The sequence below is a fragment of the Tenrec ecaudatus genome, chromosome 10 (assembly GCF_050624435.1).
Source record: "Tenrec ecaudatus isolate mTenEca1 chromosome 10, mTenEca1.hap1, whole genome shotgun sequence".
Taxonomy (NCBI): Eukaryota; Metazoa; Chordata; class Mammalia; order Afrosoricida; family Tenrecidae; genus Tenrec; species Tenrec ecaudatus.
This window is the reverse complement of record NC_134539.1, coordinates 110,828,757-110,855,917: the sequence shown is the minus strand read 5'-3', so window position 1 is coordinate 110,855,917 and position 27,161 is coordinate 110,828,757. Positions and strand designations below refer to the sequence as shown.

Here is a 27,161-nt window from a genome sequence, read left to right as displayed (position 1 = left end):
TCATTTACTTTTATTCTTGCTGAAATATATCCTCCAGTGATTCTATGGGGGGGGGTTATGTGGATGGAAAATCCTGTGTTCAAATCTCCTTTATAGTATATTCACACCAGAATAATGGTTGGCTGGACATGGAATTCTGCTTTTAAGATGTGTCGGTCCGCGCCGCAGAGGCGTTTGTTCGCTGCGTGGCATGCAGTCGCCTCCTGAAAGTCTGAAGTCTGGACGGCTCGTGGTCCTTGTAAGATAATCTGCCTTTGCTGGGCTTTGTTGTGCTGTAGAAGCCTTTTACAAGTCGGCAACAGTAAGGAGTCCAGTCTCACGCTCCGCACTTATTTATTGTGTCCATAATCTGAAGCCTCATGAGTTCCTTAAGTTCTGAGACATTCTGCTCGTTTATTCCTCAGGCTAGTCTCTGTTTTGTTCTATTCTCGCATTTCAGAATTCCTGTCACTTGACTATTGGAACTTCTAGACAGAATGCCATGTTTCTTAGTTTTTCTTTCGTACTTTCCATCTTTTGGGCTGCTTTCTGAGAGAATTTCTCCGCTCCATCTTCCTGTTTTAATTTGTTCTTCAGTTGCGCCTGTTCCGCTCGTTGGCCCAGCTGTTGGGATTTTATTTCAACAACCTAACTTTTTAATGTGCCAGATATCTAGCTGATTCTTTTTTCACAGGCATAATATCCTCTGAAATCTCTCAGAGACCGTACGTTTGATTTCTGTTAAAGATCTGCGTGGCCTGCTCGCCTTTCTTTCCTCCGATGCAAGCTCTCTCTCTAGTGTGTTGAGCCTGGGGACCCTCAGGATTAGTTAGCTGCTGTCAAGCTGACCCTGTGTCATGGCAACCTTATTTATGCACCATGGAATGCAGCCTCGCCCGGTCTTGCGTCGTCCTCACACTCACCAGCAGGTTTGGGTCCTTTGTGACGACTGGGCCTGCCTAGCTCACTGCGAGTCTCCTGTACCTCCACCGGCCCTCTGCTCCACCAGATGGATGTTCTCCTCTAGCCCTTGATCCTGCCTGGTGCCACATCCATGGCAAGGGAGTGGGACAGTGGCCTGTTGTGATCCACGAGGTTTTCATTGGCTGAGTTATGAAAATAGATCGCCAGGCCTTTCTTCCTAGTCTCTCTGAATCTGGGAAGCTCCACTGCCAAGTGTCCACCACAGGTGACAGAGCTCCCAGCATCCCAGCACGTAAGCCACAGGGTGACCGATGGACATGGGTGGTAGGTCTTAATGTCAGCAGTGCTCGAGTGTCTGGTGAGGCCTAGTTGAAAGCCTACTTTCATATTTGAGAGTCTCTGTTAGTCTGAGCATGAATGTCTGCTCCCTGCTATCGGAGAAAGGTGGGACACGCTGCCTGACTGAGTGAACCACAGAGAGCTCTTCTATAGTGAGCTGGGACCCGGGGGAGGTGCTGCCCGTCGAGGAGGCCCGTGGCTCCCTGATTCTCCTGGGGGTTGTCGCTCTTCTGGTCACTGCTGTGTTTTCAGACCCAGGGGCCCACACGTACTCTCTGTTGCCTCTACCTGCCTTCAGTGGACACTGGCATGGTTGTTCCTTTTTGAGGAGCCCCCATGTCACCCAGGCCCTCCTGCGACTCGCTACCATCAAGTCGGTCTTTGTACCTGCCATGCCCACGATGCCTCCGTTTCTCCTCGGCCCTCTTTTCTTGCCTGCTTCTGGGATTTTATTTAAAATCTTTTTGTGTTTGTAATGACCTGGCACAGGAAGGGGAGGTGGCAGCAGTGGTCACTATGCCATCTTACAGTGGAAGTGCCAAAGGTCTGGGAAGGAATGTCGGAATGGAGCTTGGCAGAGTGCTGGGGAAGTCCCCACCCTTCCTTGTCCTTCCGAAGCCCTTCACACTTGGCCGTGGCTGATTGCCGTATTGGAGCGGGGCCGCAGCGGGCCAAGCAAGCCGGTAAGCAGGCGGTGCCAAGCTGCAAGATGGATGGGAAGGCGGCCTCTCTCTCAGTGGGTGTAACACAGGAGAGAGACAGGCAGGGCCATACCCTCCTACAGTCGTGACAGTCTATGGCTGGTCTGTTTTTCCATCCAGTTATTTTCTCCTTTAAAAAAAGAGAAAATTTTTAGTGGCATGTAGTTCTCATATAATTTAATAGTCCAGACCTATTAAGAAGAGTGGTGCGGTCCTCACCACTGTCAATTTCAGAGTATTTTCTTTTTTTGTGCTCGCTGTTGTTAGCTCTGTTTTCTCCTCCAGTTACCTGTTAGATCGTTAATCTCAGCCTTTTCTGCCCTAGGCCCTGCGCCGCCAAGAGGAGCGCTGTAGACTCACTGTCCCCGGGCAGGACACTGATGAGGAAGTCAGCCAGCCATGACTGCAATAAAGCTAGTATTTACTGTTACGTTACAGGAAGCTCCCAATAGAGGAACTGCTTCTCCTTCAGGGGCTGAGATTAGGGGTCAGAAAAGAGCTCAGTGTTGATTGGAATCATGATAAGTTGACGTGTACCACGCAGACGAGAAGAGAGGGGGGACATCAAAGCACGTTGGGATGTACTCGAGGTGTCTCTGAGTCAGAATTGACTCGATGGCAGTGAGTTTGGTTTGGTTTGAGAGGGTGATAAGACTGCCTGGGTAGAGGGGTCAGATTTTATATGCCATGCTTAAGAGTTTATTTTTATTGTGTAGGCAGTGGAGGATCTAAACAGGGACCTGGCCTGAGCTGTTTTCTGTAAAAGACTGGTGGGTGGTAAGAACAATAGACTGTAAGCTAGGCTTGTGATCTAGACTAGAAGTGATGATAAGGACCCTCCCAAGACAGTGACCATGCGGCCTAGGACTGGATATGGGAAGGGTCTGAAAGTTGGTTACCAAGCGATGGACATTGTTGTTGGCAGGAGGAAGCCTTGTGGGTGCTGTTGGGTAAGCATTGGGCTGCCAACTGCGAGGTTATCAGTTCAAACCCACCAGTGGTTCTATGGGAGAAAAACCAGGCTGTCTACTCCCGTGTTTTGAGCATGATGAGGGCAACGAATGTACAAATGTCCTTTACACAATTGATGTATGCATGGATTGTGATAAGAGTTGTATGAGCCCCATAAAATGATTTTTAAAAAAAGATTCACAAAGTCTCAGAAACGGTGTAGGACCATTATGAGTTGGAATTGACTCGCTGGGCTGGCTGTGGGCTGGGCTTTGGGATGCGGGCAGGAGGAACCTGGCAGACTTGAGTTTGATTGACAGAAAGCACTCGAGGGGCAAAGAAGAAGACAATATGCTTTGTTAGGGCTCTGCTCTTTAAAAAAGGGTTGTTTTCAAAGTGAGCGGCAGTTTTGTCCATTTGAAACCAGCTCGTGCTGCTCCTTGTGTGATCCCCCTTTGCGGGCGTAGCCTGCCCCTGCCCCTACAGGCTCTGAGAGCACAGGAGAGCTGCCTTTTCCTGTGGCTCGGGACCACCGTTTGCAAGACAGTCGGGTGGGTGACTGTGCATTGTGTGCTGTGCTGTTCTAGTGACGCTGACAAGGACACAGAAGGAAGCCCTGCTGTCAGAGCCTAGCTACGAGTGTGGTTTCAAGAGGTACTAAACGTTTGGGAAAGCACAGACTTCTTATTTTTAGCATCATCTCTGATGAATTTTCCTCCCTTATGTTTACATAGTGATAGCAGAGCCATCTGGAAGTGATCGAAGCAGCTGTTTGTCTGGGGAGAGGGGAGAAGGCAGGAGGGCAACACCCTATACGTTGTTTTAGTTTCTCTCATTGAATAGCGTACTGCCTATAAATTGTAGAAATCATAACAAAAGTTGTTTTCGAAAATTTTTGCCTGTATACTTTGAAATACGAAGTTCACGGGCTCTGGTTAGAACGGGGCTGCTCCTTCCAACTACCCTTCTGGGAAATGCATACATGTTTAATGTAGCATTGAGAGTTTTTTTTCACCTCCCCTCCTTTTCTTTCTTGAATATCATATTTATATTTCAAAGCCTCCTGGCTTTAGTATACCCATGAAAGCAAATTAGTCAACATTGCCCAAGGGAGAGTAGAAGAATTCTTCTGCTCTGTCTGAGGCGAAAACATGAGCTTTCCAGGCTATTTCTCAGCTCTTAGGTGTGGGAGATACTTGGCAGGTCAGTCACACAGCTCACTGAAAAAGGACGGAGCTAGGCACTGGCTGAGATCTGACCAGCTGTGTGGTGGCTTGGACACTTCCCCCCGCTTCTCCCTGAGCCTCCTTCTGAGCTTCCAAAGTAAATGGCTTGTGCTCGGTGATCTCAACAGCATTCCACCAAGTCATGCTAAGATTCTAGGTTAAGTTCCTTCTTGAGCCCGCCCACCTGGAAGTGTCGCATCTGAGTAACCCAGGCATCAGGTCCGGTGCAGGCCATGTGTGTGCGTGAGCTATTGAGGGGTTTTCTCCCTACATTCCTAAAGTACTGAATGTGTCAGGAGTTTTGTCCACAACTGTCCAAAACGTTCAGAATTCCCTGCTCCTAGGCTACCACTTCTTAGGAAAGCTTTTGGCCAGTTCTGGTCAACCCTCCTCCACGGTAGCCCGGGAGGCCTCCACGGTAGCCCGGGAAGTCTTTCCTTAAGAATGTAGCCACAGAAGCTTTTTTTTTTGAAGCTATGTATGTATGTATTTAATTGTTTTATTAGGGACTCATACAACTCTTACCACAATCCATACATCCATCCATTGTGTAAAGCACATTTGTACATTCATTGCCCTCATCATTCTCAAAACATTTGCTCTCCACTTAAGCCCTTGGCATCAGCTGCTCATTTTTTCCCCTCCCTCCCCGCTTCTCCCTCTCCCTCACAAAGAAACCTTATGGAGTAGTAGGTTTCCTGTGTTTTTTTGTTTTGTAGACAGATTTTCATTAAGAATAGCTAGGTAATAGTCATGGCTCATGTAGGTGTCCTACTGGTAAAATCTCCGCTGAGCTCTCTCCCTCTCTGGTTCATGGTAGAAGAGGAAAGAATTTAAAGCAGCAAGGCCAAAGATGGTCTTCTTTCTAGCATCCTGTGCAGGCGATTGACTGTGGAAGCTACTATTCACAGCCTGGCCGGAAAGAGTGTGGAATTGTGGCAAGAGATTCCAGAAGTCAGGTGTATCAGGGAATTAATTGCTATTTCATCCGAGTGACTGAAAATACACCTCAAAAACTCAGTTGGATTTGCGCCCCCCGGCGCCCCCCCACTATTAATGAGATAGCAGGTTTGTAGCCACCAGTGAAGATGGACACCACTTTCTGCTAGTGTGGTCATCAGAGGGTCCTGAGGTCACCCAGCACCAGCCTCAGTCTTGTCTCACAAGTAGGATGACAGAGGCCCATCTCACAGAGGTGACTTACTTGTGATCAGACATCATGCAGTAGTGGCCTAAGTGTGGAAGATCTCAATGGGTCACTGAAACTAGAGCATGGCAAGGGGGTCTTGAAGGCAGAGTCCTCTGTGTCACCGTCTCTTTTGCGCTCTCAGTGCCAGTCCCCAGCATAGGTCCCAGAGGTCTCTTCGGAGCCAGCAGGACTCTGGGATTAGGAAGTGGTCAAGGCAGGTGCTGGGACCACCCATGTCATCGATTTGCTTGGGATCCCTGAGAATAGAACCATTGGAGAGCTGTCATCCTCAGAGTGGGAGCTCCTGGACAGAAATGGACCCCTTGGCTTAGAGGGGACCTGGGGCTCCCTGGGTAAGCTTCTAGGAAGAGGACAGGAGCTGAGGGACCCTGGCTTGTGACCAGACATCTAGGGTTGCTGTCTGCCAGGTGTGTTGTGTGGGAGTCACAAGATGCTGTATTTTCGGGGAAAAAAAAAACATGTCCTTTGCTATCAGAGCTCACACTCAAAGAATGTTTCCCACTGCCTGTGGTAATTCTAGATCTCGAGGACTAATCCCTCCAGCGTCTTATCTCGGTCATCTCTGGCCTCCTTCAAAACGCACGATGGAAGATTGGATTAACTGCAGACCCACCTAGGAGAGTGGCTCAGTGAGGTCACAGAAGTGTTTGGAGCTAGCCATAATGAGAACTGTGCCACAGGGCGAACAACCCCCCAAACGAGCAAACTGAGAAACCAACTCTCCGGACTGGTTCGTGGCTCCTGCCTGTCCTCTCATTTGAAAAATCACAGCAGGTTGCCAGGCACTACCTTGGAGCCAAGAAAGAAAAGAAAAAAAAAATTGTGGTTTTGAGCTGTTCACTGTTTCTACTTCCTACAGTGAATTCCAAAGTCACAGGGTGGAGCCCACGAAAGGAAGCACACTATTTTATGGTGCTTTTAGCAAAGATAAAATATATGCCTCTGCTCAGAGCAGCCCAAACAAGGCCTCAGAGCCCCTCTCTGGCCTGGGAGCGGGCTGTGGACAAGGCACCACGGACACGAGTGGAGGGGCTTTCTCATCGGAGCCACTTCTGTGTCGCCGTAGCCGTCGAATGTTTTTGGAGCTCGCGGTGTAACTGTGGCGTTCCGTTCTCACCACCCTCTCACGAGTTTTCATCCTCAGCCTTCAGATTCACCGTGTTCCGAGTTCAGTAAATCCCCAGTCAGCAGCCTGCACTCTAAATTGGCAGCTCCTTCTGTGGTTTAGCCCCAGAGCCCTGGTGGCATAGTACTTATGTGGTGGCCTTGGTCTGCTCACCGCAAGGCCGAGAGTTGGAACCCACCCGCGGCTCCTAGGAAGAAAGGCGAGGCTTTCTGCTCCCTGTGAGTTGTCAGCGAGAGGCTGGCAATGGGTTGGGTTTGGCTTATCGTGTAGCTATTTTCCTCTTGATTTTGGAGCGCATTCTTCTTGTGCATTTGTTGACATTGTATGACCTTGATGCTGGCATCTGGGTTGCAAACCAGACAACTCTGAAATGATCTGGAGCCCTCTGCTCGTTCTGTGCTCCCGAGGAGCGGGCAGTGAGACCATTCATCCGCAGTGCTCGTCGTTTGTGGTGCTAGCATCTGGCATTTCCCCTCCTACAGAACTACCTTCTGACCAGGCTTGACAGAGATTAGCACACACTCCCTCGTATCAGAGGATTGGCAGCCTAGGCGGGGGCGACAACATCCGTCGTGAGAATAAATCAGATGCTAATGTCCTGGCCCTCAACCTGCTACTACCGGGTGACCTATGTTAGCCAGACAAGCCTTCCTCCCTCCCAGATGACCCCTAAAGATTGCAGCAAGGACCAGGTGACTCTGGGCTTAATTTGTGCTGGGCCCATGAAAATCCGCTTTTTTTCTCCCGCAGAGTGAAGGCTGCTCAGAACGAGCTAGGACAGCAGATCCTGGCCGATTTTGAAGAAACGTTTCCTTCCCAGGGTACCAAGGTATGTGCATTTTCCCGCCAGGTCCTGAGATGTTGTCACCGCTCTGGCCAAACCCATGCTCACAGCCCTGGTGGGACAGTGGCTAAAGCGTTTGGCTGGGGCTCAAACAGACTGCGGTTCAAACCCACGAGTCACTTACTGGAGAAAGCAGCAGCGGTCAGCTTCTGTCCAGACTGCAGCTTTGAAAGCCTGCCCTGGGTGGGGAGGCGGTTCTCTGTGTCCTGCAGAATCACGATGAGTCAGATTCGACGGTCGTGGGTTTGGTTTGGGGGGTTTAGGGTGACCATTTATCATTCCAAAAGCGTTTGCCAGCAGCCGCACGTCTGTTTGCTTCAGGTTGAGCAGTGAGACCATCCTTGAATGTAAATCTCTCCTAGAAGCAGCGCCCGTGCTTCATCTGCACTTCTGGAGCTTCAAAAAGAGAAGCTGTGTTTTGGAGTACTGCAGCGGGTGTCAGACCCCATATCTTGTCTGCCCTGTAAACTCCTTTGTCGTGTCCCACCCCCCCACCCCCCGCGCTCCCCCCATGGCTGTATTAAAACAAAACAAAGCAAAAGCATCTTCAAGCCATAATTCGTGGGGATTGTTACATAACTTCCTGGTCTGAGCTTGGTGAGGAGACGGGAGGGCGTCACGGGCTTATGTAACTCGCAGACTGACACAGTTCGGAGCTGCACGTTTCAGTCAGAATCTCCTCCTTTGGAGCCGCTGCCCTTCCCATCTTTGGTCGCCTCGCTGTTTGTGTTGTGTCTGGGAAGCCCACAGGATTTCTCCTGTGAGCGCTTGGTTCCCCTTCTCGTGTAACAAGCTGTCTGTCATGTGCCTGGGGAAGGGCTTTCAGCTCTGCCTTCAGATGGAAGCAGCTGTAATCGTAATGCTTTGCATGTGTCAGGGTGGGAGGGACCTGGAGAAGGCTCCCCCGCACCCCTTGCTCTGAGCTATTCCAGCAGAGGGGCTTGTTGGGGCAGAAACGAACGGAAGCACACGTGGGCTTGGTGGGTGGAGGTGAGGGAGACAGGCTCGTTTACGAAGGCAAGGCCGGCTTCCTGGACCTGGCCTAGAATTCAATAACTGGAAATATCCTAATCGTTTCTCTTTGTGTGCCATACAAGAAACTGAGGAAGCAGGCGGGAGGGGGCCCCCAACTGTGGCAGAGCCTTTTCTGTCAGAAGCTCATTTATCACTAAGGTAAACTCTAAGGAGCTCTGCTGGGGTACTGGCTACCCAATGAGCTGCTATCCGCTAGCTCTGGGGTTTGAAATGCTAGTCGCTCTGTGGGAGAAAGATGACGCTTTCTACTCCCCTAAAGATCTACCGCCTTGAAGACCCAAAGGGGCAGCTCTAGTCTGTCCAGTAGGGCCACTGGGACTCAGAATGGACAGCAGCGAATGTAAGTTAAAGTCCCTTGTTTTTCAGACATGGCTGACTAGCTGCTCGGCTATTTAGACAAACCAAGAGTCGGTCCCAAGTGGTCTTTGTCCTGTAGTCCACTCAGCCCACCACGTGCAGTCAGTGGTTTACTACAGAGAAAGGTGCACCGGACTGGATTGCTTTCTGTCAGAGCAAAGGCCTTCCTGTTGTGGGGTGCCACTCTCACCCCACGATAGCCTCCCATTGTGTTTTGGGGTCCAGAAGGCCAGTACCATGATGTTTGACCTTCGGCTGCTCATCTGGGTAGTTGCCTACCAGCCAAACACACCTGGTGGCTTACAACCTGGTTTTTCAGTTTTAAAGGTCACCACACATGTTGGTGTAAAGCCAGGAGTCCTAGCAGTCGCAGCCAGGGGAAGTGGCACATGTGGAGCGAGACGGGCGTCCCTCTGACCTCCAGAGCCCTCCAGCAGCACAGTGCTTTTGGCTGAGTATTCAGAAAACACCACATCCCGTGGTCACTTCTGGGCTTGTTTTCCAAACTGTCTCATGGCTGATTGACAGAGTAGCTGTCATGTTAAGACAGACGCGTCAAGCGCGATGCGTTCATCGAGGGACAAGTCATTGGGATGAGTGTCAGGGGAGTGGGTGTGGTGACAGCTGACAGAGCATCGAGCAGCAGCAGCTGTCTGTGGCCAGGGCTCCTAGAGGTTGCTTCTGGCTCTTGAACTGCTGCTCCGCATTGTTTGTTTTACCAGAGACCAGGAGGACCCAGCAATGTCCTACGAGATGCGTGCTTGGTTGCTAACATCTTGGACCCTAGAGTCAAACAGGAAATCATCAAGAAGTTTATTAAGCAGCATCTGTCAGAGTATCTCGTGCTCTTTCAGGAAAACCAAGACGTAAGTATGATCCGAGCGATGTCAGCTGCTCTTCTGCAAAATGGATCTTCTTAAGCCTACTGATTCTTCCACTCTAGTCCTATTGCTGAACCCGAACCTTCCTTAGGGGCTGGCCACAGTTTACTGGTTCTTACCCATTTGGGGGTCACTGGCCCTTTAGACAAATCAGTGAAAACTCCAGATCTCCCCTCAAAAATGCCCCTGTACATAAAATGTTGCATACAGTTTCAGGAAACTCACAGAAGCCCAACCATGTCCCCAGGCTAAGAGCCTCGTGGGGCTGTCAGGTTTTGGGAAGCAGTAGGAACCAGAGGGGTTGGTGATCTCTGGGTTCTGTTTGTGCTTGCTGCCTTGGACTGTCAGTGCTACTTCTAAGCACTGGGCGGGTTTTGTCTCCCTGTCTTGATAAGGTGGCCTGGTTGGACAAAATCGACAGACGCTATGCCTGGATAAAACGGCAGCTTGTGGACTACGAGGAGAAGTATGGTCGGATGTTTCCACGTGAGTGGTCCATGACCGAGAGGATTGCAGTGGAATTCTGTCATGTCACCAGGTGAGATTCCAGCTCGTCACTGGTTCTGGGGTTCATTTAATTGGCGGGAGGACAGCTTCCTCATTTCCAGTTATAGCTCCACCCTCTGCTCAGGGCTTTCCTTTGGGGTATCCCTTGCCTCCAACAGCCTTTCTTAGCTGTTTTATCATCTCAAGAATTGTCACCAGAGTTGTGTACAGTGACCCATCGCCCCCTACATCTGTGTTCCCTATCAGGGTGCAGTGCACATAGGTATCCACCCTAAGTTTACTTTTTGGACTTGTTAGATAGTGCCGCAGGGTCAAGGACACTAACTACTTTAAGGATATAGTAGATGCTCAGGAAATAATCTAACGCTAGGGGAAACACAAACCAAAGAGGCCCAGGTCTGAGCATCACTCAACCAACTCAACCTTAGCACACTTCATGACCTCCATCTTGCTGACGGTCGCAGAGAATATAGCCGAGCCGCATTCTTTGACTGTGTTTGGGGAAAGCATTTCATAGGAGAGACTGGCTAATGTCACAGACTAAGAGACCACGTCCCCCTTGTTAGTGAAAATCTGCACCCCTGAATATAAGCCAGTGGAGTTCAGTGACAATGGTGACATCTTCACATTGCGTCACTAGCCCTGCCTCTATTGTTTCGCCACCATTAGTGTATGCTCTCTTCTCTTGAAGTGCTGACCTGTGCTTGCCCCTTACTGCTGTCATTTCAGTCTCACGATGTAGGGACTTCTGCAATCGGCCTCCAGGCTCAAGGCAGCTAGTAGTTATTGAGTGAAATAGAGATGACGGTACAGCGTAGTTTCAGCTCAAGGTTCAAAAGTTGTTTCCAGGCAATAGATCTGGGAAACCCTCCAGTCCCAACGCGTTTGTTCCTAATGATACCAGTTCATCTGGTACCCAACGACAGATAACCTCTTAGATGATCCAAGTCAATTGTGGCCGTCAGCTTTCTAAGTTCTCATTAGCATAGAAAGAGTTCTCATTCTCGAGAAAGTGTCAACTCATTGTCTCTAGCCTGCAGCCGGCACCATTAGAAATGATGCGAACAATGAAGCCTGCAGGAGACTGGGGCATTCTAAAGCCGGCAAGCCCCCAGAAGCATCAGTGCCCGCTATTGGGTCTCAGCTAAGGACAGTGTTGTGCCAGCCTTCATTGTCACAGTCTGGCCGAGCGCCCATAGAGACGTGATTCTCAAACTCAGACGCTCTGTCTGCCTTTGTCAGTCGTTGGTATGGGAAGAGGGTGATAACGGGGGCCTCACTCAGAACGTGCTTGAGCTGATTGCCCCTAAGAACTTAACATTCCGAAACAGAGCACTTGGGTGAGGCGTACAGGTTCCCAGCTTATGGGTGCCACATTTCCCATGGGGGTTCCGGTCTGTGACGTGCGTTTTCAGTGCCCCTGTTCTGGTTACAGAGATGGTGTTGAGTTCTCTGGCTGTGCAGTTTGTCCTTCATGACTTGTGGGTTGATGTAGAACCCCGGAGATTTTCTAAGGCACCGAGCAGCTCACGCACTTTAACACGATTGAAAAGTTTACCGGTCAAAAAGGGAGAGTCACTATGTAACCGAATATTCGTAATCCGTGATTGGGGACCGGTGGGTCATTTCACCAGCATTTTCTTACTTGGAATTTGTTTTTCCATCATTCCCCAGTGGTTAGACTAAGTTGGTGATGACCGTCATGGCTTGGAACTTCCATACGCGTTTCTCTTTCTTCACGTAGCCTAGAAGTGTTCTTTGGTCTTTTCTGAGATGAGTGATCGGTCATGTGACAACATTCTCACCTCTGTGTTTTTAAGGACGGAACTTGCCAAGACCATGCGCACCAGAGCTAAAGAAATCGAGGTGAAATTGCTGCTTTTTGCTATTCAGAGAACAACTAACTTTGAGGGATTCCTTGCAAAACGCTTCTCCGGCTGTACCCTGACAGATGGCACGCTGGTAAGAACCCCTGATGGAGGGTAGGGCATAAAGGCTGCCCGTCAGCCTTTCATGGTATGGTGATTCCGTCCAGCGACCCCAGCGTTTAATACTCAGGGAGTTCTCTGGACCGAGGTGCAAAGCAATGCTGGAGTGCAGTCTGCGTGGATTCAGTAGTCGTCCACAGTGGGGTGCCTGATGTGTAGAGCACGTCCTAACGTCACTTGATCGTAGTCGCTCCCAGAGACTAGGCATTTCGTGAGTTAGAGGCTCCCCCTCCCCCCCCCCCCCCCCCCCCCCGTCACAGCGCTTTGCTCCTTATCGGCCGTGGGATCAGTCCATCAGCTAACTTCCCCACAGGCGGCTCCAAATCTTCTAGCTTCTTCCATTCAGCTTCTTCCTCCAGACCATTCTTGGTTCTAATTTTCACACCCAGGAGACCGCTTGGCATTTTCAGTGCTGACAACAGAGACTCCATACCCTTTAAGAATTTTTCCTGAAAGGTTAGTTTCGAGAAAGGCAGCAGACCCCTATGGCTCCTCCACAAGGCCAGCCAGGACTTGGAAAGTTGACTCACTGCAGCCCTGCTGTGGGAGATGTGAAGGCCGTGCCTCTCAGAGTGGGGCTCGGCTAACCATCTCTTAAGGAATCCACTCCTTTGTTATACTGTGCTACACATGTGGTCTCCACGGAGCCGAGGTCCTGTCATCACTGCACCCTGGGCCGAGTGGGCATGACATTCTTCACCCACAGCCTGTACACCCTGCGTCCGTAATCGGATGGATTAGTCATGGCCACTGGCCCTGCTCCCGACAGACAGCACTGGGACGTGGCCAGCCTGAGCCGGGCCAGGGATTCCGACTGGCCTGACTCTCTTGCTAGCTGCTGGGCTTCATACCTAGAGACTTGGCTGCTCCTTGGACTCTTGCTTCCTCCTGCTACTGCTTTGCTACTTGTATATGCTATTCAAAAATTGGCCACCCGTTGTTTCAGGTACCAGAATAAACCACAAAAGGAACCAAGGTACATCTTGATACCCTTTTGTAAGTGCCAAAATTTCATAGAAAACCAGCAAGCCCTCTGGAAAGTTACAACAAAGCACATAGGCGTCAACCTAGGAGCCAAGGTGACCAGAGACCTTCTCTTGCTCACCCCTCATCTAGATCCCCTCTCTGCCCCCCAACCACTTCACTGTAATGTCTAGAAGCTTCGAAACCCTTGGTAAGGCTCCTAGGTGGTGCAGACCGTTTGCACTTGACTGTTGACCTAAAGGCTGGCGGTTCAAATCTAACCAGTGGTAACCATGGAAGACAGCTGGTGATCCACCTCCATAAAGATTGCAGGCAAGAAACCCCGAAGGGGCTGTTCTACTCGGTAACACGCACAGTCACCATGAGTTGGGATCAACTTTTCTGCAACTAACTCAGCCCTTGGTAGCTCGCTGGGTGTCAGTGACACCGTGGAGATGCGCTCGAGAGGATAGGCAGCTCACCTGAAGGCATGCCGCAGCTCAGCTCCTCCTAATGGATCAACCTGAGCCATTGTCTTTGCTGCGCTTTAAGAGCTGAGACTTCGACATCTGCCAGAATTTGGATTGGATGAGTGGTAATGACAGAGTGTGTTTGCTTTCTTAACCATACTCGCCCTAGCAAGCATGATGCCCAGTGCTGAAGCTGTTATTTGAGGAAGTGAGCTGCCAACACTGCGTGTTGCCAACTGCCTGCACTGCCGACCCTCTAGGAGGCATTTAAAATTGCTGTAAATGAAAATGCCTTAAAGTTAAAAGCAAACGTCCGGATGTGATTTAACTACACTCGCATGCGTTACGAGTGGCGCGATGATCGGCCTCAAGGTGAGCAAGCCTGCTGAAAGCAGGGCCGAGTGAGCTAGGCTTTACAACTGGCTCCGTGAGTCTGGTACATTTTTACAATGCTTTTAGTTAAATTAATTTTTTCACATTTTTTTTTTCACATTTCATGCATCTGGATTGCTCTTCTTCTGGGCCATTGCATAAGTTACCTTTCTGCAGAGAATTTTCTTTTGGTTTACAGGGGGTCATTGTAATATACCTTTTGACGGGCTTTGTTCTGAAAATGACTTTATAAATAGAGAAGCTAGAGTTGTGATTACTTCAGCTGTGCATTGTGAGCAGAGCAGTGTTTGCAAAGGCTCACTCCTTACAGAAGCCCACACAGGGCTGCTCAGCCTGCAGCGTGGCTTTCCAGCAGCTTAACACTGGCTGTAGAGAGACGCTGGGTGGGCGAGTTTGAGGTGAGCTGGGTGTCTGCAGACTTGATACCGAAAGTCCCCGCCATCTAGTTGCCCCTATCTGCAGTTTCCGAGACTGTCAATCTTTACAGAAGCAGACCGACAGCTTCATCTTTCTCTTTTGGAGTGACTGGTGTGTTTGACCCACTGACCTTGAGGTTAGCAGCCCCATGCCTAAATCACAGTGCTACCAGAGCACCTTTTACTTACATGAGGAGCCTCCTTTTGTAGCCACGCGTCACTGATGCTTATTGGGAGTTGGCATTGAGTCAGCCCGGCTTGCTCCAGCGAGGCTCCAGCACCGCCTTGAATAGAGCAGTGCTTCTGCACTCAAGAGGAGGGTTTTCAGGCTCTCCATCAAGCATAGGCTTGGTGGCACTTGGTTTTCCCTTTTACTCTTACTTCTTTGTCCATTTTAAAACTATGGATTTGCCTGGCCGTCGAGAGGTAAGAGTTGTTGATATTGCATATTAGAACCTTATTAGCCATGTAATCTGCAAACAGTTTCATTCTGAGAGTCATCTTTCCCTTTCTCAGTGGTGACCTTTGGCATCCAGACGGTTTCATCCTGATGCAGTCACATTTGTTGATGTGGGTGTCCCGTGGAGGCCCTCCCCCCCACCCCCGCTCCATTGGTTGCTCATGCTTTTGATGTCCTCTCTAAGAAACTGGCCTAATCTAAGGTCACAAGAATTTACCTACTCTAAGAATTTTAGCTCTTACATTTAGAGAGTTCATCTCTTTTTCAGGTAGCTTTTGTGCATGATATACAAATATAAATTTGTATCTTCCTATCATATCATAATTGCTTACCGCAAATTGTTTTATTATATACATTTTTCATATATATATAGTTATTGTTAGGTGCTTGTGAGTCGATTACAATGCACAGCTACCCCATGTACAGCAGGACAAAGCACTGTCTGGTCCTGAGCCATCTTCACCACTGTAGCTATGCGTGAGCTCCTTGTGGCATTGTTACTGTGTCAGCCATATCATTGAAGGTCTTCCTGTTCTTAAATTTACCCTCCACTTTACTAGGGCCTAGTCCCTCTTGATAACTTGTCTTCAAAATGCACGGCCAAGTCTTGCTATCCTCACATCCAAGGAATGTTCTGGCCATAGTCCCTCCAACACAGATCTCTTCATTCTTCTGAGAGCCGCTGATGGGTTCACCAGCACCACTAGTCAAGCTCATCCCCGTCCCCTCGCCATTCTTTTGTTGGAACTCTAGGCATTTGGTTTGTTTGTTTTTAGTTTTATAAACAAGTCTGAAACGAACATCTCTGTGAACACTTAAGATTATTTTCCCTGGAACAGAAGTGGAATTGCAGTTACAAGATCCAAGCATTTGTGCATTGAGTTAGCCTTAGTTTCATCATGTCCTGGCTCCTTGCACTGAATGCACCAGTGTCATCTCTCCCTGCTCTCCCCCCCTCCCCAGTATATTTTCTAGAGACCCATTTATTAAATCTTAGACAAGATAAAAATGAATCATCCAGATGAGGTTGACCATGCCGGTGTCTGCAGCCTTTCGTGTTAACGATGGCATATTAAAATTCCAAAGAGCCAATTCCACTCTGTTTTAGTGCATTCCATGATACTAAGGTGCAGAAGCCTAATAGAAAGAGTGATTCTGCCAAGTAGAAGAAGGCTTAGAGATCTGCGTAAGAGGAAGATGTCTTTGTGGCATGACAAGAATATTAGAGTTATGTTAGACATCCACTGTTCGAGGTTTGTTTTTATTTTTTTTAAATCCCAACAGCAATATATGCTTGAATCTTGAAGGTATCTACTCAAGAAAATAGAAACATTTGTTCACACACAAATGTTCACAGCAGAATTATTCATGATAGCCCAGCAGTGCCCACCAACTGATGAGAGAAACGAAAGGAGCCGTAGCGCCTTACAATGGAGTGTCCTTGACTGAAAAGCACACAAAGGACTGAAGCAAGCTGTGCCATGGAGGCATCTGGAAGACGTGGCACTATGTGCCACAAGGCAGCCTCAAAAGTGCCACCTACTGTATGATCCTACTTAGATGAGATGCCCAGGACTGGGCAGTGCAGACGACAGAAGACAGATGAGCAGTCATCAGTGGCCGGGCATGGGGGACATGAGGAATGACTGCTAAGCGGTCTTAAGTTTCTTCTCGGGGGTTGGGGAGGAAGATGTTCACACTTCAGAATGGTGAATTGCATGGCATATGAGTGACAGCTCTTCTCTAGCCAGGGTCCTGGAAAATGCTGTCTGAGTCTGCTTACAGATCTCCACGTTTCAAAGCCGTCTTTTCAGGTAGTCCATGCTCGCTCAGCAGTCACACAGAAGAAAGTACAACATGTGAAAAGAAAGTTCTCTTCTTCCTCAGCTACTCCAAATGCCTCTCCCCGGAGGTAGCTACTGTGCCACTGGTTCTGTTCAGAGGCCCTTTCAGAAGCATGCATGCATAGGCACGCATGCGGGTTTAGTTGTTTGGTTTTGTTTATAGACAATAGAACATGTTTGTCATGCTTCTGGGGAGGCTTCTATTTTAGGGCTTCTTACCTGACCAGCATTGACCCACCAGTGTTTCCCAGGCTCCTTCTCTGTACAGCGTCCGGCCAGGCCTTGGGGAAAGCTGCAGCATTGGATGAGACAGGTGCCGATGGTCTCGAGCAGCCGGGAAATGAGTGCCGGCGCCTGTGCTTCACGCAGCCCTGATGATAGCGGGTCGCTGGGCCGTCTCTGTCAAGATCAGTCAGGACTCGGGCTGGGTTGGATCTCTTTTAGACAGAGAAACAGAGGTTGTGGACTCTTGTCTCCACTGAAAGCTTTCTCTTCGAGGAAAGGAAAACTAGATTTGTTCTCTGAAGAGTGCTGCTAGGGCCTACAGAAAGGGGTCCGAAGAGGTAGCCCCAGATGTGGACATGCTGCTGGCTGACTCAAGCCAGGCTCTCTTGTCTTTAGCAAAGTGGGCAAACTGGCCATCCCGTGGCCCTTACAGCTGTGGAGGTGTTGGGAATCGCGTGTGATCCAGTCAGTGGGCATTGATCTGCTCTAGGGAGGGTCTGCCTCTGTGGACTTGCCATCTCTGTAATCGTAGCAACAAGAAAGGACTCTCTTAAAGTTGGAAAGTGCGCATTGGGGGAGCAGGCCTGTGGTTTCATTTTGTAGCCGCCGAGCTCTTGGAGAGATCTAAACTCTAATTCTACAGGAAGGCGAGATGTGCTCTGGCTGACGCTGACCGGGGGCCGTGCACAGAAGGCCAAGTGGTGCCAGGGATTGCTCATTGCCAGAATGGGTTCTCTCATGACAGCCGTGCCGTCAGCACTGTGAATGTCACCCTCTCAAGGGAGAGTAACTTGAAGTCGTCCCTAAACCTGGCGGCACCAATCATGGCCTAGAGTGTAAACGACTCTTGTGCCAGGATCTCAACTGAAGATGTTACCAAACAAACACTAAACCAAAACCCCTATTCTAAACACACACATACAAAACAAAAGACTACACGTAGCCTTGGCTTTAAGACCATTCTGCTTACGTTCACTGAAACCATTTAATTCTTGTCCCACATACTTACATGCTGTTCTGTGGCTCCAGCCCCAGTGTACAGAGAACGCCTGGAGAGCCGGGCGTTAGCATCATGCAGGAGGACCATGGTGTTGGGATGAGAGCCCCAAGGAGAAACGACGCACTCTCATCACCAAACACGCATTGCGAATGTAGACACTTCAGACTCTGGCTGCTTTGCCTGGTGGGGGGTCTTGGGAATCCCTGTAAATATAAAACTAACTTTAGAAAGAAAGCAGTATCTCTTAGAAAGCACTGTTTCTAACGTCCAGTGATCTTTTTGAAGATCGCTGGTGTTTTAGGGAGAGGGGACTGGTGGGAAAGGGAGCTCAACCAGACAGATTTTTCAGTTCGTGAATAACCGCTGGCTCAGGGGTAGGCTTGGGGGTCAGGCTGTTGACTGCCTGATTCTGAACCTGCTTGGTCCTTTGTGACTGTGGGAAGCACGGCCGCTAGGCCAAGTCAGTGAACTGAAGTTAAACGGGTTGTTGACAAGCATTCAGCGATGGAAACAGGCGATGCATTGTTGAGCTAAAGGTTTTCCATCTATTGCTTCATCTCCCAGGGTTGATGATAACCTCTCCCATCTTCTTATTAGAAAAAGCTCGAGTCTCCGCCCCCATCCACCAACCCTTTCCTGGAAGATGAACCGGCAGCAGAGCTGGAGGAACTGGCGATGGAGAAAGGAGACTTAGAGCAAGTAAGTCTGGCTTTCATCACCACGCGTAGGCCGCCTAATACTTGCTTCAGAGAGCCGTCCGCTTTCTCCAAGTGGCTAGTGCCCCCCGCATCCTGCTGAGCTTACAGCTCTGGTGGTCTTTCTAGAGTGACCTGTGTTCTAATTAGAAAACCGAGAAGGAGCAGTTGTCTGACCCCACCACTCTGCTCCTGAAGTGTCTAAGCACCGGACCTAGCACCATGCACAAGCATCATTAGCCCATCTGGTGAGGCCTGCCTCATTCACCATCTCCTGACCCGGTCAGTTCGCTTGTGGTCGTGCTCTCATCTGGAGGGAAAGCTTCCCCTCGGAGGCAGCAACGCCAGCCCTCCAGAGAGGCCTCGCTGTATTGTAAGCTGATCACTGGGCATGTCTGGAACTCCACAGCGACCAAAGATGCATGCATGTGGAGAGGTCCTTTTAAGCACGCACACTTTAATTTCCTCCTGCTTTTTTTCTGTCCATCTCGACATTTCCTCTCCCTGTAGGCTGCAGAACGGCACTCTTGTTTCACTGCCATTTTATGACGAGAGAGGTTAGAGTCGTCAATCAGATCTTTTCCTTTCTGGATTAGCGATCCTCCTTCTTAATTTTCCACACTTGGACGCATGCCGGTGTCTCCCAGCATTGTTGTGCCCCAGACACCCCTGGAAAGGATGCTTTCTGGGAAGAGCAGCTCTGGGAGACCCCCAGGCACACTCGGCAGCGGCTGGCTCTGCGCTCCTCGCGTCGGGTAGCCGTGGGCCCCGGCAGGGCTGTGGGCCCAGAGTTTCCAGGAGCAGTTCTGAAGGGATGCCATAGCCCACTGATGGGACCGCTGTGGCGTTACGGACAGCTCACAGTTTCCCGGTGTTCCAGTGTCAAAGCCCTGTACCTCCTATGATTTCAGTTTCACAGTGCCCGCCTCGCATTCCATGGGTGAGGCAACGACTGCTCAGCGAGGTTAAGTGCTTTGTGCAGGGCGCACAGCTCGTAAACAGAGGCACTCGGCCGGTTTGCGGGGTAGAATGCCTTTCCCAGGGCTCTTTTTCGCCCACCCGACGCTGCACTCGAGTGAACTCCAGAAGTGAAGGCCATGAACAAACCTCAGTGACCGAACTGGAAGGACTGTCTTGAGGCTACCTCGGGGACCTAGAGAATTACAGGAGTTCCTGTGGCCTTGTTGCTGCTACCCGCAAGGTCAGCAGTTCGAAACCCCCAGCCGCTGAGAGGGAGAAAGACGAGGCTTTTTGCTCCCGTAAAGAATGACAGTCTTTGAAGGCAGTTCTGCCCTGTCCTAGAGAGTCACTATGAGTTGGCATCGATTCGATGGCAGGGAGTTTGAAGGCATGGGACTCATGTCCTTGGTTTAAACTCTCAGATTATTGGCTGGGGGAGAACAAAAGCCTCTTCTGGCTACAGAAGTGCAAGAGGTGGGGTAGGGGGTCTTGACACAATGCACTCTGGTTTTTTAATCATTTTACTAGGGGCTCGTACAGCTCTTCTCACAATCCATACATCCCTCCATTGTGTCAAGCACATTTGTCCATTTGTTGCCATTCTTAAAACATTTGCTTTCTACTTGAGCCCTTGGTATTGGCTTATTTCCCTCTCCCTTCCCAATCCCCCTCCCTCATGAACTCTTGTTCATTTATAAATTATTATTTTGTCATGTCTTAACACTGTCCAGCATCTCCCTTCACCCACTTTTCTGTTGTCCGTCCCCCAGGGAGGGGGTTATATGTAGATCCTTGTGATCGGTTCCCCCTTTCTCCTCCACCCTCCTGGTAGTGCCACCATAGAGTGCATTTTTGTGGCCTGTCTTCCACCCCCACTGAGTCCCCACCCTCAAGTGACCCTTGCACCTCTCTATCACTATTACCTGCCCTTATCATGTCTAGAATTGTGCCACTGTCACACACTCGGGGACTTTCCATGCTGTCACCCCAAAATGATCCTTTTCATTAGTTGGTCCTGGATACTATTAAGTGGATGATGATACAGTCCGCCTTTACTTATGAAATCAACTTGCCCAGAAAGAATATGGTTTTCCTTTCCCAACGAACTTTGTAAGCTCATTGTGGAAGCATGAGGATGCTGTAAGGACCAAGACACAGAACTTCGGAGTGCTCAGACCACCTCCATCCCATGGATGCAGGGCTGTAGCAGATTCGTGGGCTGGGAATGCTGGACTCAGGACTGTCATGAACTGACCACATGACCTCAGCGCGGTTCTTTCCTCTCGGCTCCCTGGTTCCTTCACCTATGAAGATGACCTAATGGCTTTCAAACTGCAGTCCTTGGCACCCCATCCAGTGTCACTCGGGAGTTTAGGAAGAGTCCTTAGGCTTAGACCCCTCCCCACAGAGCTGTTTGCACAGTGAACCAGGCGCCGCGCTGGCACACTGGTGACGAGCTCGGTTGCTAACTGCAAGGTCAGCTGTTCAAACCCCCCAGTGGCTCCGTCTGCTCCATAAGGATTCACAGCACCATGGGGCAGCTCGGCGCTGGCCTGTGCACAGGGTCTGGATGAGGTGGGATGGACGCGGTGGCAGTGTGGGGTGGGGATGGTGAACTGATGAATTTCCTTTTAATTGAGGGGCTTCAAGACTGTTCAGAAAGGATTCAAACCTCCCGGATAGACGACAGCCACAGTTCCATGACTGTCCCACTGAGAAGTAGAACTTAGACTCCAGGGGCTAGTTCTCCTTACATGTCACGCTGGCTCCCGTGGTGGCTTCACCAGCACTTGTCTTGCTTGTGCCTGATTAGTAGCCTCTCCAGGACCAACAACCCTCCTCTCCCAGCAGCTTCGTGACTCCTGGAGTTGGGAGCAGGAGTCCTAAGGGGCTCAGAGGAGGAACCCCTCAGGATGCTACTGGAAAAGCCAGGGGGAGGGAGTTAGGACAGTGGTCCTTGAGACACCCAACCCATTGCATTGTCCACGGTCAATGCAGAGTCACCTTCCAGTCACCACCACTGCAGGTCAGCGCTGGCCAGTGAGCAGAGAGAGCGAACTTGAAAAGAAGGATTCAGTTGTGAGAGGGCTTGGACAGTTTCCAGGACTTTCCTGGTGGTGAGAAATGGCACCTAAAAGGGGAATGAGGGCGCTCCAAGTGTAAAGGAAAGATGGAGAAGAAGTAAGGAATTTCTGGTTTAAAAATGTCCCTTTCTGGTGATCCGAGCAGTTAGATTTAATCTGTTTACATTGGATAGTAATAAAAGGAAATGGGACCAGCTGCAGACCTCCTTACTGTGACAACAGTAACCTTTTATTAGTCCATCAAACTCCAGGAGGAAATAGTTTAGCCAGCTGCAGCTTTTGGACCAAATTCACACACTCCGAGCTCCAGCCGAGTGCTACTGCGAAATGACTTAGTCTGTTCAGTAAGCTGAGAACCAGCACGCCGGGGAGCTGGGCTGAGCAAAGGAAGACACGGGTTTCGATCGAGGTTCCAGCACCTACTCTCTAAACCTGGGCACATTCATAAAGCAGCTGCAGGCAGCAGGCAGCCCAGGAGGGGGAGAAGGGGAAATGCCAGGACATCCCGCCCACTGAGGGCCTCCTACCGTCCAGCTTCTGCTAAAAGTGCTGCCTGAGGCCCTGGGAGCTGTGGTGACAAGATGCAGGGCAGTGGTCCCACTGCCCTGCAGAGGTGGGGACATTCGTGCGCAAAGGCAGGGTGGAGTGGAACCTCTCTCTGACTGCCAGATTTGGGGTATTCTCAGACTTCGTCACCCCCAGGGCCCTTGATCGGGAAGACTGATCAGGATGAGTTTGTTGGAATACTGTGTACCCATATTTTTTTAATCACCTAGAGCACTCCGGCTTATTTAGATTTTATCCTGTGCAATGTATTTACATACATAGACATGAAAACCTAGTCAAAAGAACAGCTTAAGATCATCACCAAACACCCCCTTCAGGGTCCAATTCGTCTTTGCCTCGAAATGCTGAAACAATTACAGGCTCACAAGAAGGGACAAAAATAGTGCGGAGTGGTCCCGGGGGCCCATCTCCCAGCTCTCCCTGCGGTGACGTCCCAAAAACCAACAAACAAAAACTCCCGACTGCCCTCGAGGTGGTTCCAACTCATAGCAACCCTGGGGGGCCCGGGGAGGACCGCCCACGGGTTTTTAAGGCTGTGACCCTTGATGGGCACAGAAACCCGGCTCTTTACCCTTGGAGCGAGTGGGCTGAGGCTGCTGACCCGTGAGCAGCCCAGCAGGTCACCGGCTGCTCCCCCAGGGTTCCTTGGGGCAGCATCCAGCGTGAGTGCCCTGCACTGTCAAACCCAGGAGGTGTCCAACCAGCTTGGTTACTCAGGCCCGCGTGTGCTTTCCCACCCAGCCCCAGCCTCTGCACATAGAAGGGAGCAGGCACTTTGCTTTCTCCCACATGTTCCACTACTCCCTCTGGGGTTTTCTGCCAAGCCATGGACACCACTCCCCAAGTCTTTTGTCATTCTCTACCTCTTTTTATTAAAGCACTTCAAATTTAGAGAAAAAATGCAGCAGAGTTGCAAAGAATTCCCAATACCTTTCACCTAGTTTCACCATTTGTTAGTGTGTCTACTTCATATAGCTCTACTTTATCATTCCCTCCCACTCTTCCCCTCGCCCTCTCTCAGAACAATTTGTAAGTTGCATACTCTTATTCCTGAATACTTCAGGATGTGTTTCCTAAGAAGGATATCCACTTGTAAATTAACATTGGTATAGTACCATCTCATCCACAGATTTGATTTAAGCTCTACCATAGGAAGGACTTTCCAAACATTCTAGGAAAAATTCCATTACCTTTTCATCCCATTTCCCCCACACTCTTTAATCTCCCTTCCATATAACCATTTTTAAAGCGATCAATCACAGTGTATTGTCGAGCACTGAAAAGGAACACATAAGTTACCCATTCACTGCCATGGAATTGAGGCAGACTCAGAAAGCCTAATACAAAATACACATGTGGCTTTAAGACACGACAGCAGTCTGTCACAGGTCAACTCCAAGTCTAAGTGTTAGAAGTTATCCTGCAAAAGCATGAATATTTTCAGAGAGTTAAAAGGCTCACCAGGCCTTGAGGACGATGTTCCCAATTAGAGCAGCCAGTCCACAGAGAGGACCACATGGCCAGTCCCACCATGAGACATGACGCCCTGTACTGACCCATAGCCCTACAGAGGACAACACCAGAGAAACAGTGTGGGAATTGCACCCGATCTGATCCTGCCACACCGAGGCAAAACACTAAGGGGGTGCAACAAAACAGCAAGGGAACAGAGCGGCGAAGTCCCCAGGGAATGAAGGTGGACTTTGGGGCCAGGACGTGGTGCCCCAACAAACTCCTAAAGTCCAATAAACAATCCTTGAACTAACTACAAACTTTCCTTTCTTGTTGTGTTTGTTTTATTTTTTGTCATTGGTTTATTGTTGTTTTGTTGTATATTGTTGCTTGGTTTTGCGCTGTCTTGTTTTTGTGCATGTTATTATCTCCGCAGGTCTGTCTAAATAAGATAGGCTGGATGAATAATCTGGAGGAGAAAACAATGGGACCAACAGTTCCGGGGGGACATGGGACAGGGGGAGGTGGTGGGAAAGGTAGTGGTGTTAACAAACCCAGGGACAAGGGAACAACAAGTGATCCAAATCGTTGGTGAGGAGGGTGTGGGAGACCTGGTAGGGCATGATCAAGGGTAATGTAACCAAGAGGAATTTCTGAAACCCTGGTGGGGACTGAGCATGATAGTGGGACAGGAGGAAAGTCAAAGAAAATAGAGGAAAGATCTGGGAGGCAAAGGGCATTTATAGAGGTCTAAATAGATAAAGACATGTACATATGCAAATATATATATGAGGATGGGGAATTAGATCTATGTGCATATATTTATAGGTTTAGTATTAAGGCAGCAGAAGGACATTGGGCCTGCACTCAAAATACTCCCTCAATGCAAGAATACCTTCTTCTTTTAAATTGGCATTCTATGATGCTCACCTTCCTGACACAACTGCTGAAGACAAAGCAGGTGAATAAGCAAATGTGGTGAAGAAAGCTGATGGTGCCCGGCTATCAAAAGATATAGTGTCTGGGGTCTTAAAGGCTTGAAGGTAAACAAGTGGCCATGTAGCTCAGAAGCAACAAAGCCCACACGGAAGAAGCACACCAGCCTGTGTGATCACAAGGTGTCTAAGGTATCAGGTATCAGACATTATCAGGACAAAAAATCATATCATAGTGAATGAGTGGGGGAGTGCAGCATAGAGACCCAAAGCCCATTGTAGACCACTGGACATCCCCTTACAGAAGGGTCTCGGGGAGCAGACGAGCTAGTCATGGTGCAGTGTAGCAACAATGAAAAATACAACTTTCCTCTAGTTCCTAAATGCTTCCTCTCCCCCACCCCCACTATCATGATCCCAATTCTACCTTGCAAGTTTGACTAGATCAGAGGATGTACACTGGTACAGATAGGAACTGGAAACACAGAGAATCCAGGGCGGATGATCCCTTCAGGACCAGTGGTGTGAGTGGCGATACTGGGAGGGTGGAGGGGAGGTAGGTTGGAAAGGGGGAACCAATTACAAGGATCTACATGTGACCTCCCTGGGGGATGGACTACAGAAAAGTAGGTGAAGGGAGATGTCGGACAGGGCAAGATATGACAAAATAATAAATTATCAAGGGTTCATGAGGGAGGGGGAAAATGAGGACCTGATGCCAGGGACTTAAGTGGAGAGCAAATCTTTCGAGAATGATTAGGGCAATGAATGTACAAATGTGCTTGACACAATTGATGCATGTATGGATTGTGATAAGAGTTGTATGAGCCCCTAATAAAATGATTAAAAAAAAGAGTAAAAAATGTTTTGAAGAGAATGTTTATAGTCCTTGTGATCGATTTGTATGGTGTTTATGATTTGAACGAATAAAACAGTGGCTGGATATAATGACCCTCTTTTCCGAAGTTAAAGCAAGCTCTCTAGATTTCTAGAATTAAATGAGATCACATGACGTTAGTCATTTAACAAACCTCCTCACTGTGAAGAATGGAATGACAAGAAACAATGACTAACTTAGAAAATGTTAGACAAACGGGCTACCAAAACTATTGGGAGCCCAGCCATCCTGTGCTCCATGGTGGCTCCGCCGTGCTGAACTACGGGGGCTTGGAGAACTCCCAGGACATCTGTGACTTAAGTGTAGCTTTGCATCTATCCACCCCAAACTCAGTGAACTGGAGTTGGGAGTCTCTGAGGCTCTCTGGGCCTGGCTCTTGCAATGGCTTCTGGGTGATACGAGAAAGCAGCTAACTCAGACTGTGGTTATTCTTAGGGAGGCCCTGAGTTTGTAGAACTCCCTCTTAGGGAGGGACTCGCTTAGAAGGTAAAAAAGGAGAGGGCGAAGTACGGAACTGAATGGGTGTATCTCAGGTGGGCACTAATTTTGGGGTGAGCATCAGTTTTTGCAAACGTTTTTAGCCATTGCAGTAACTTATTTAAAAATATCTAGGAAAGGTGATTGTTATTTCTGCCTATCATTGGAGAGCAAGAGGTCAGCTTTTGCTGCATTTATTAAACATCAGAGCAGAGGAGCTCTTGGAGCGGTCCCGCGCGCTTCAGAAGAGAATGTGGAACTAGGTCAGATGGATCGGGGCTGAACACACAGAATACAGGAAAGCCGTTTCCTTGTGTTCCGTTGGCTTTGCGAAGACAGTGGCCTGCATGGCTCACAACACACTCTGGACGGCCTCGAGAAGAATGCGGTTACAGAATGATTGGTGATTGATGGTGCTGGGCAGAACCTCTGCGTGGATCAAGAGGCAGCGGTGCCAACAGAGTAAGGGAATGGTGCCTGATTATAAATCAGGGAAGTTGTGTGTGGGGGTTGTATCCTCTCACCATATTTATTCAATTTGTACACAAAGCAAATCACCAGAGAAGTGGATCCTTTGGAGAAGAATTTGCAGGCTGATTAACAACCTGTGATCTGCAGATGACACAACTTTTGGTGGTCAAAGTGAGGCCTTGAAGCACTTGCTAATGAAGATCAAGGTTCGTAGCTTTCAATATGGATTTCAACTCAGTGTAAAGCAAACCAGAATCCTCCCACCTGAACCAATAGGTCACATCATGGTCAATGGAGAAAAGATTGGAGCTGCGAAGGATTGCAGTCTCCCTGGATCCACAATCCATGCTCATGGAAGCAGCAGTGAAGAGATCAAATGAAGCATAGGATTGGGCCCATCTTCCACATTAAAACTTGTTTTCAAGGTGTTGCAAATCACTAAGATAAGCCTGACTCCAGCCGTGGTATTTTCAGCTATTTCCTATGCATGTGAAAGGTGGACATTGAATAGGGAAGACCCATGGAGAATGGCTGCCTCCGAATTATGGTCTTGCTGGTGCATATTGAAAGTACCATGGACCGCCAAAAGAACAAACCCATCTGTCTTGGAAGAAGCACAGCCAGTGTGCTCCTTAGAGGCAAGACTGTCCTGCGTACTTCAGACATTATCAGGAGAGACCAGTCTCTGGAGAAGGGTGTCGTGCTCGGTGAAGCAGAGGGTGGGTGAAAAAGAGGAAGACCCCCGCCAAAATGGATTGGCACAGTGGCCGCAACATGAGCACG

General features: G+C 49.3%; 1 protein-coding gene across 1 annotated transcript in view; it reads left to right on the top strand.

The window, feature by feature from the left end:
• The window catches only part of VPS53 (VPS53 subunit of GARP complex), a 132,526-nt gene that overhangs the window by 48,639 nt on the left and 56,726 nt on the right, over window positions 1-27,161 (top strand). The window contains exons 8-12 of the mRNA XM_075561244.1: window positions 7,207-7,285; window positions 9,415-9,558; window positions 9,969-10,111; window positions 11,901-12,042; window positions 18,437-18,538. Coding sequence (XP_075417359.1) covers window positions 7,207-7,285; window positions 9,415-9,558; window positions 9,969-10,111; window positions 11,901-12,042; window positions 18,437-18,538 — 610 coding nt within the window. The remainder of the gene's footprint in view (window positions 1-7,206; window positions 7,286-9,414; window positions 9,559-9,968; window positions 10,112-11,900; window positions 12,043-18,436; window positions 18,539-27,161) is intronic.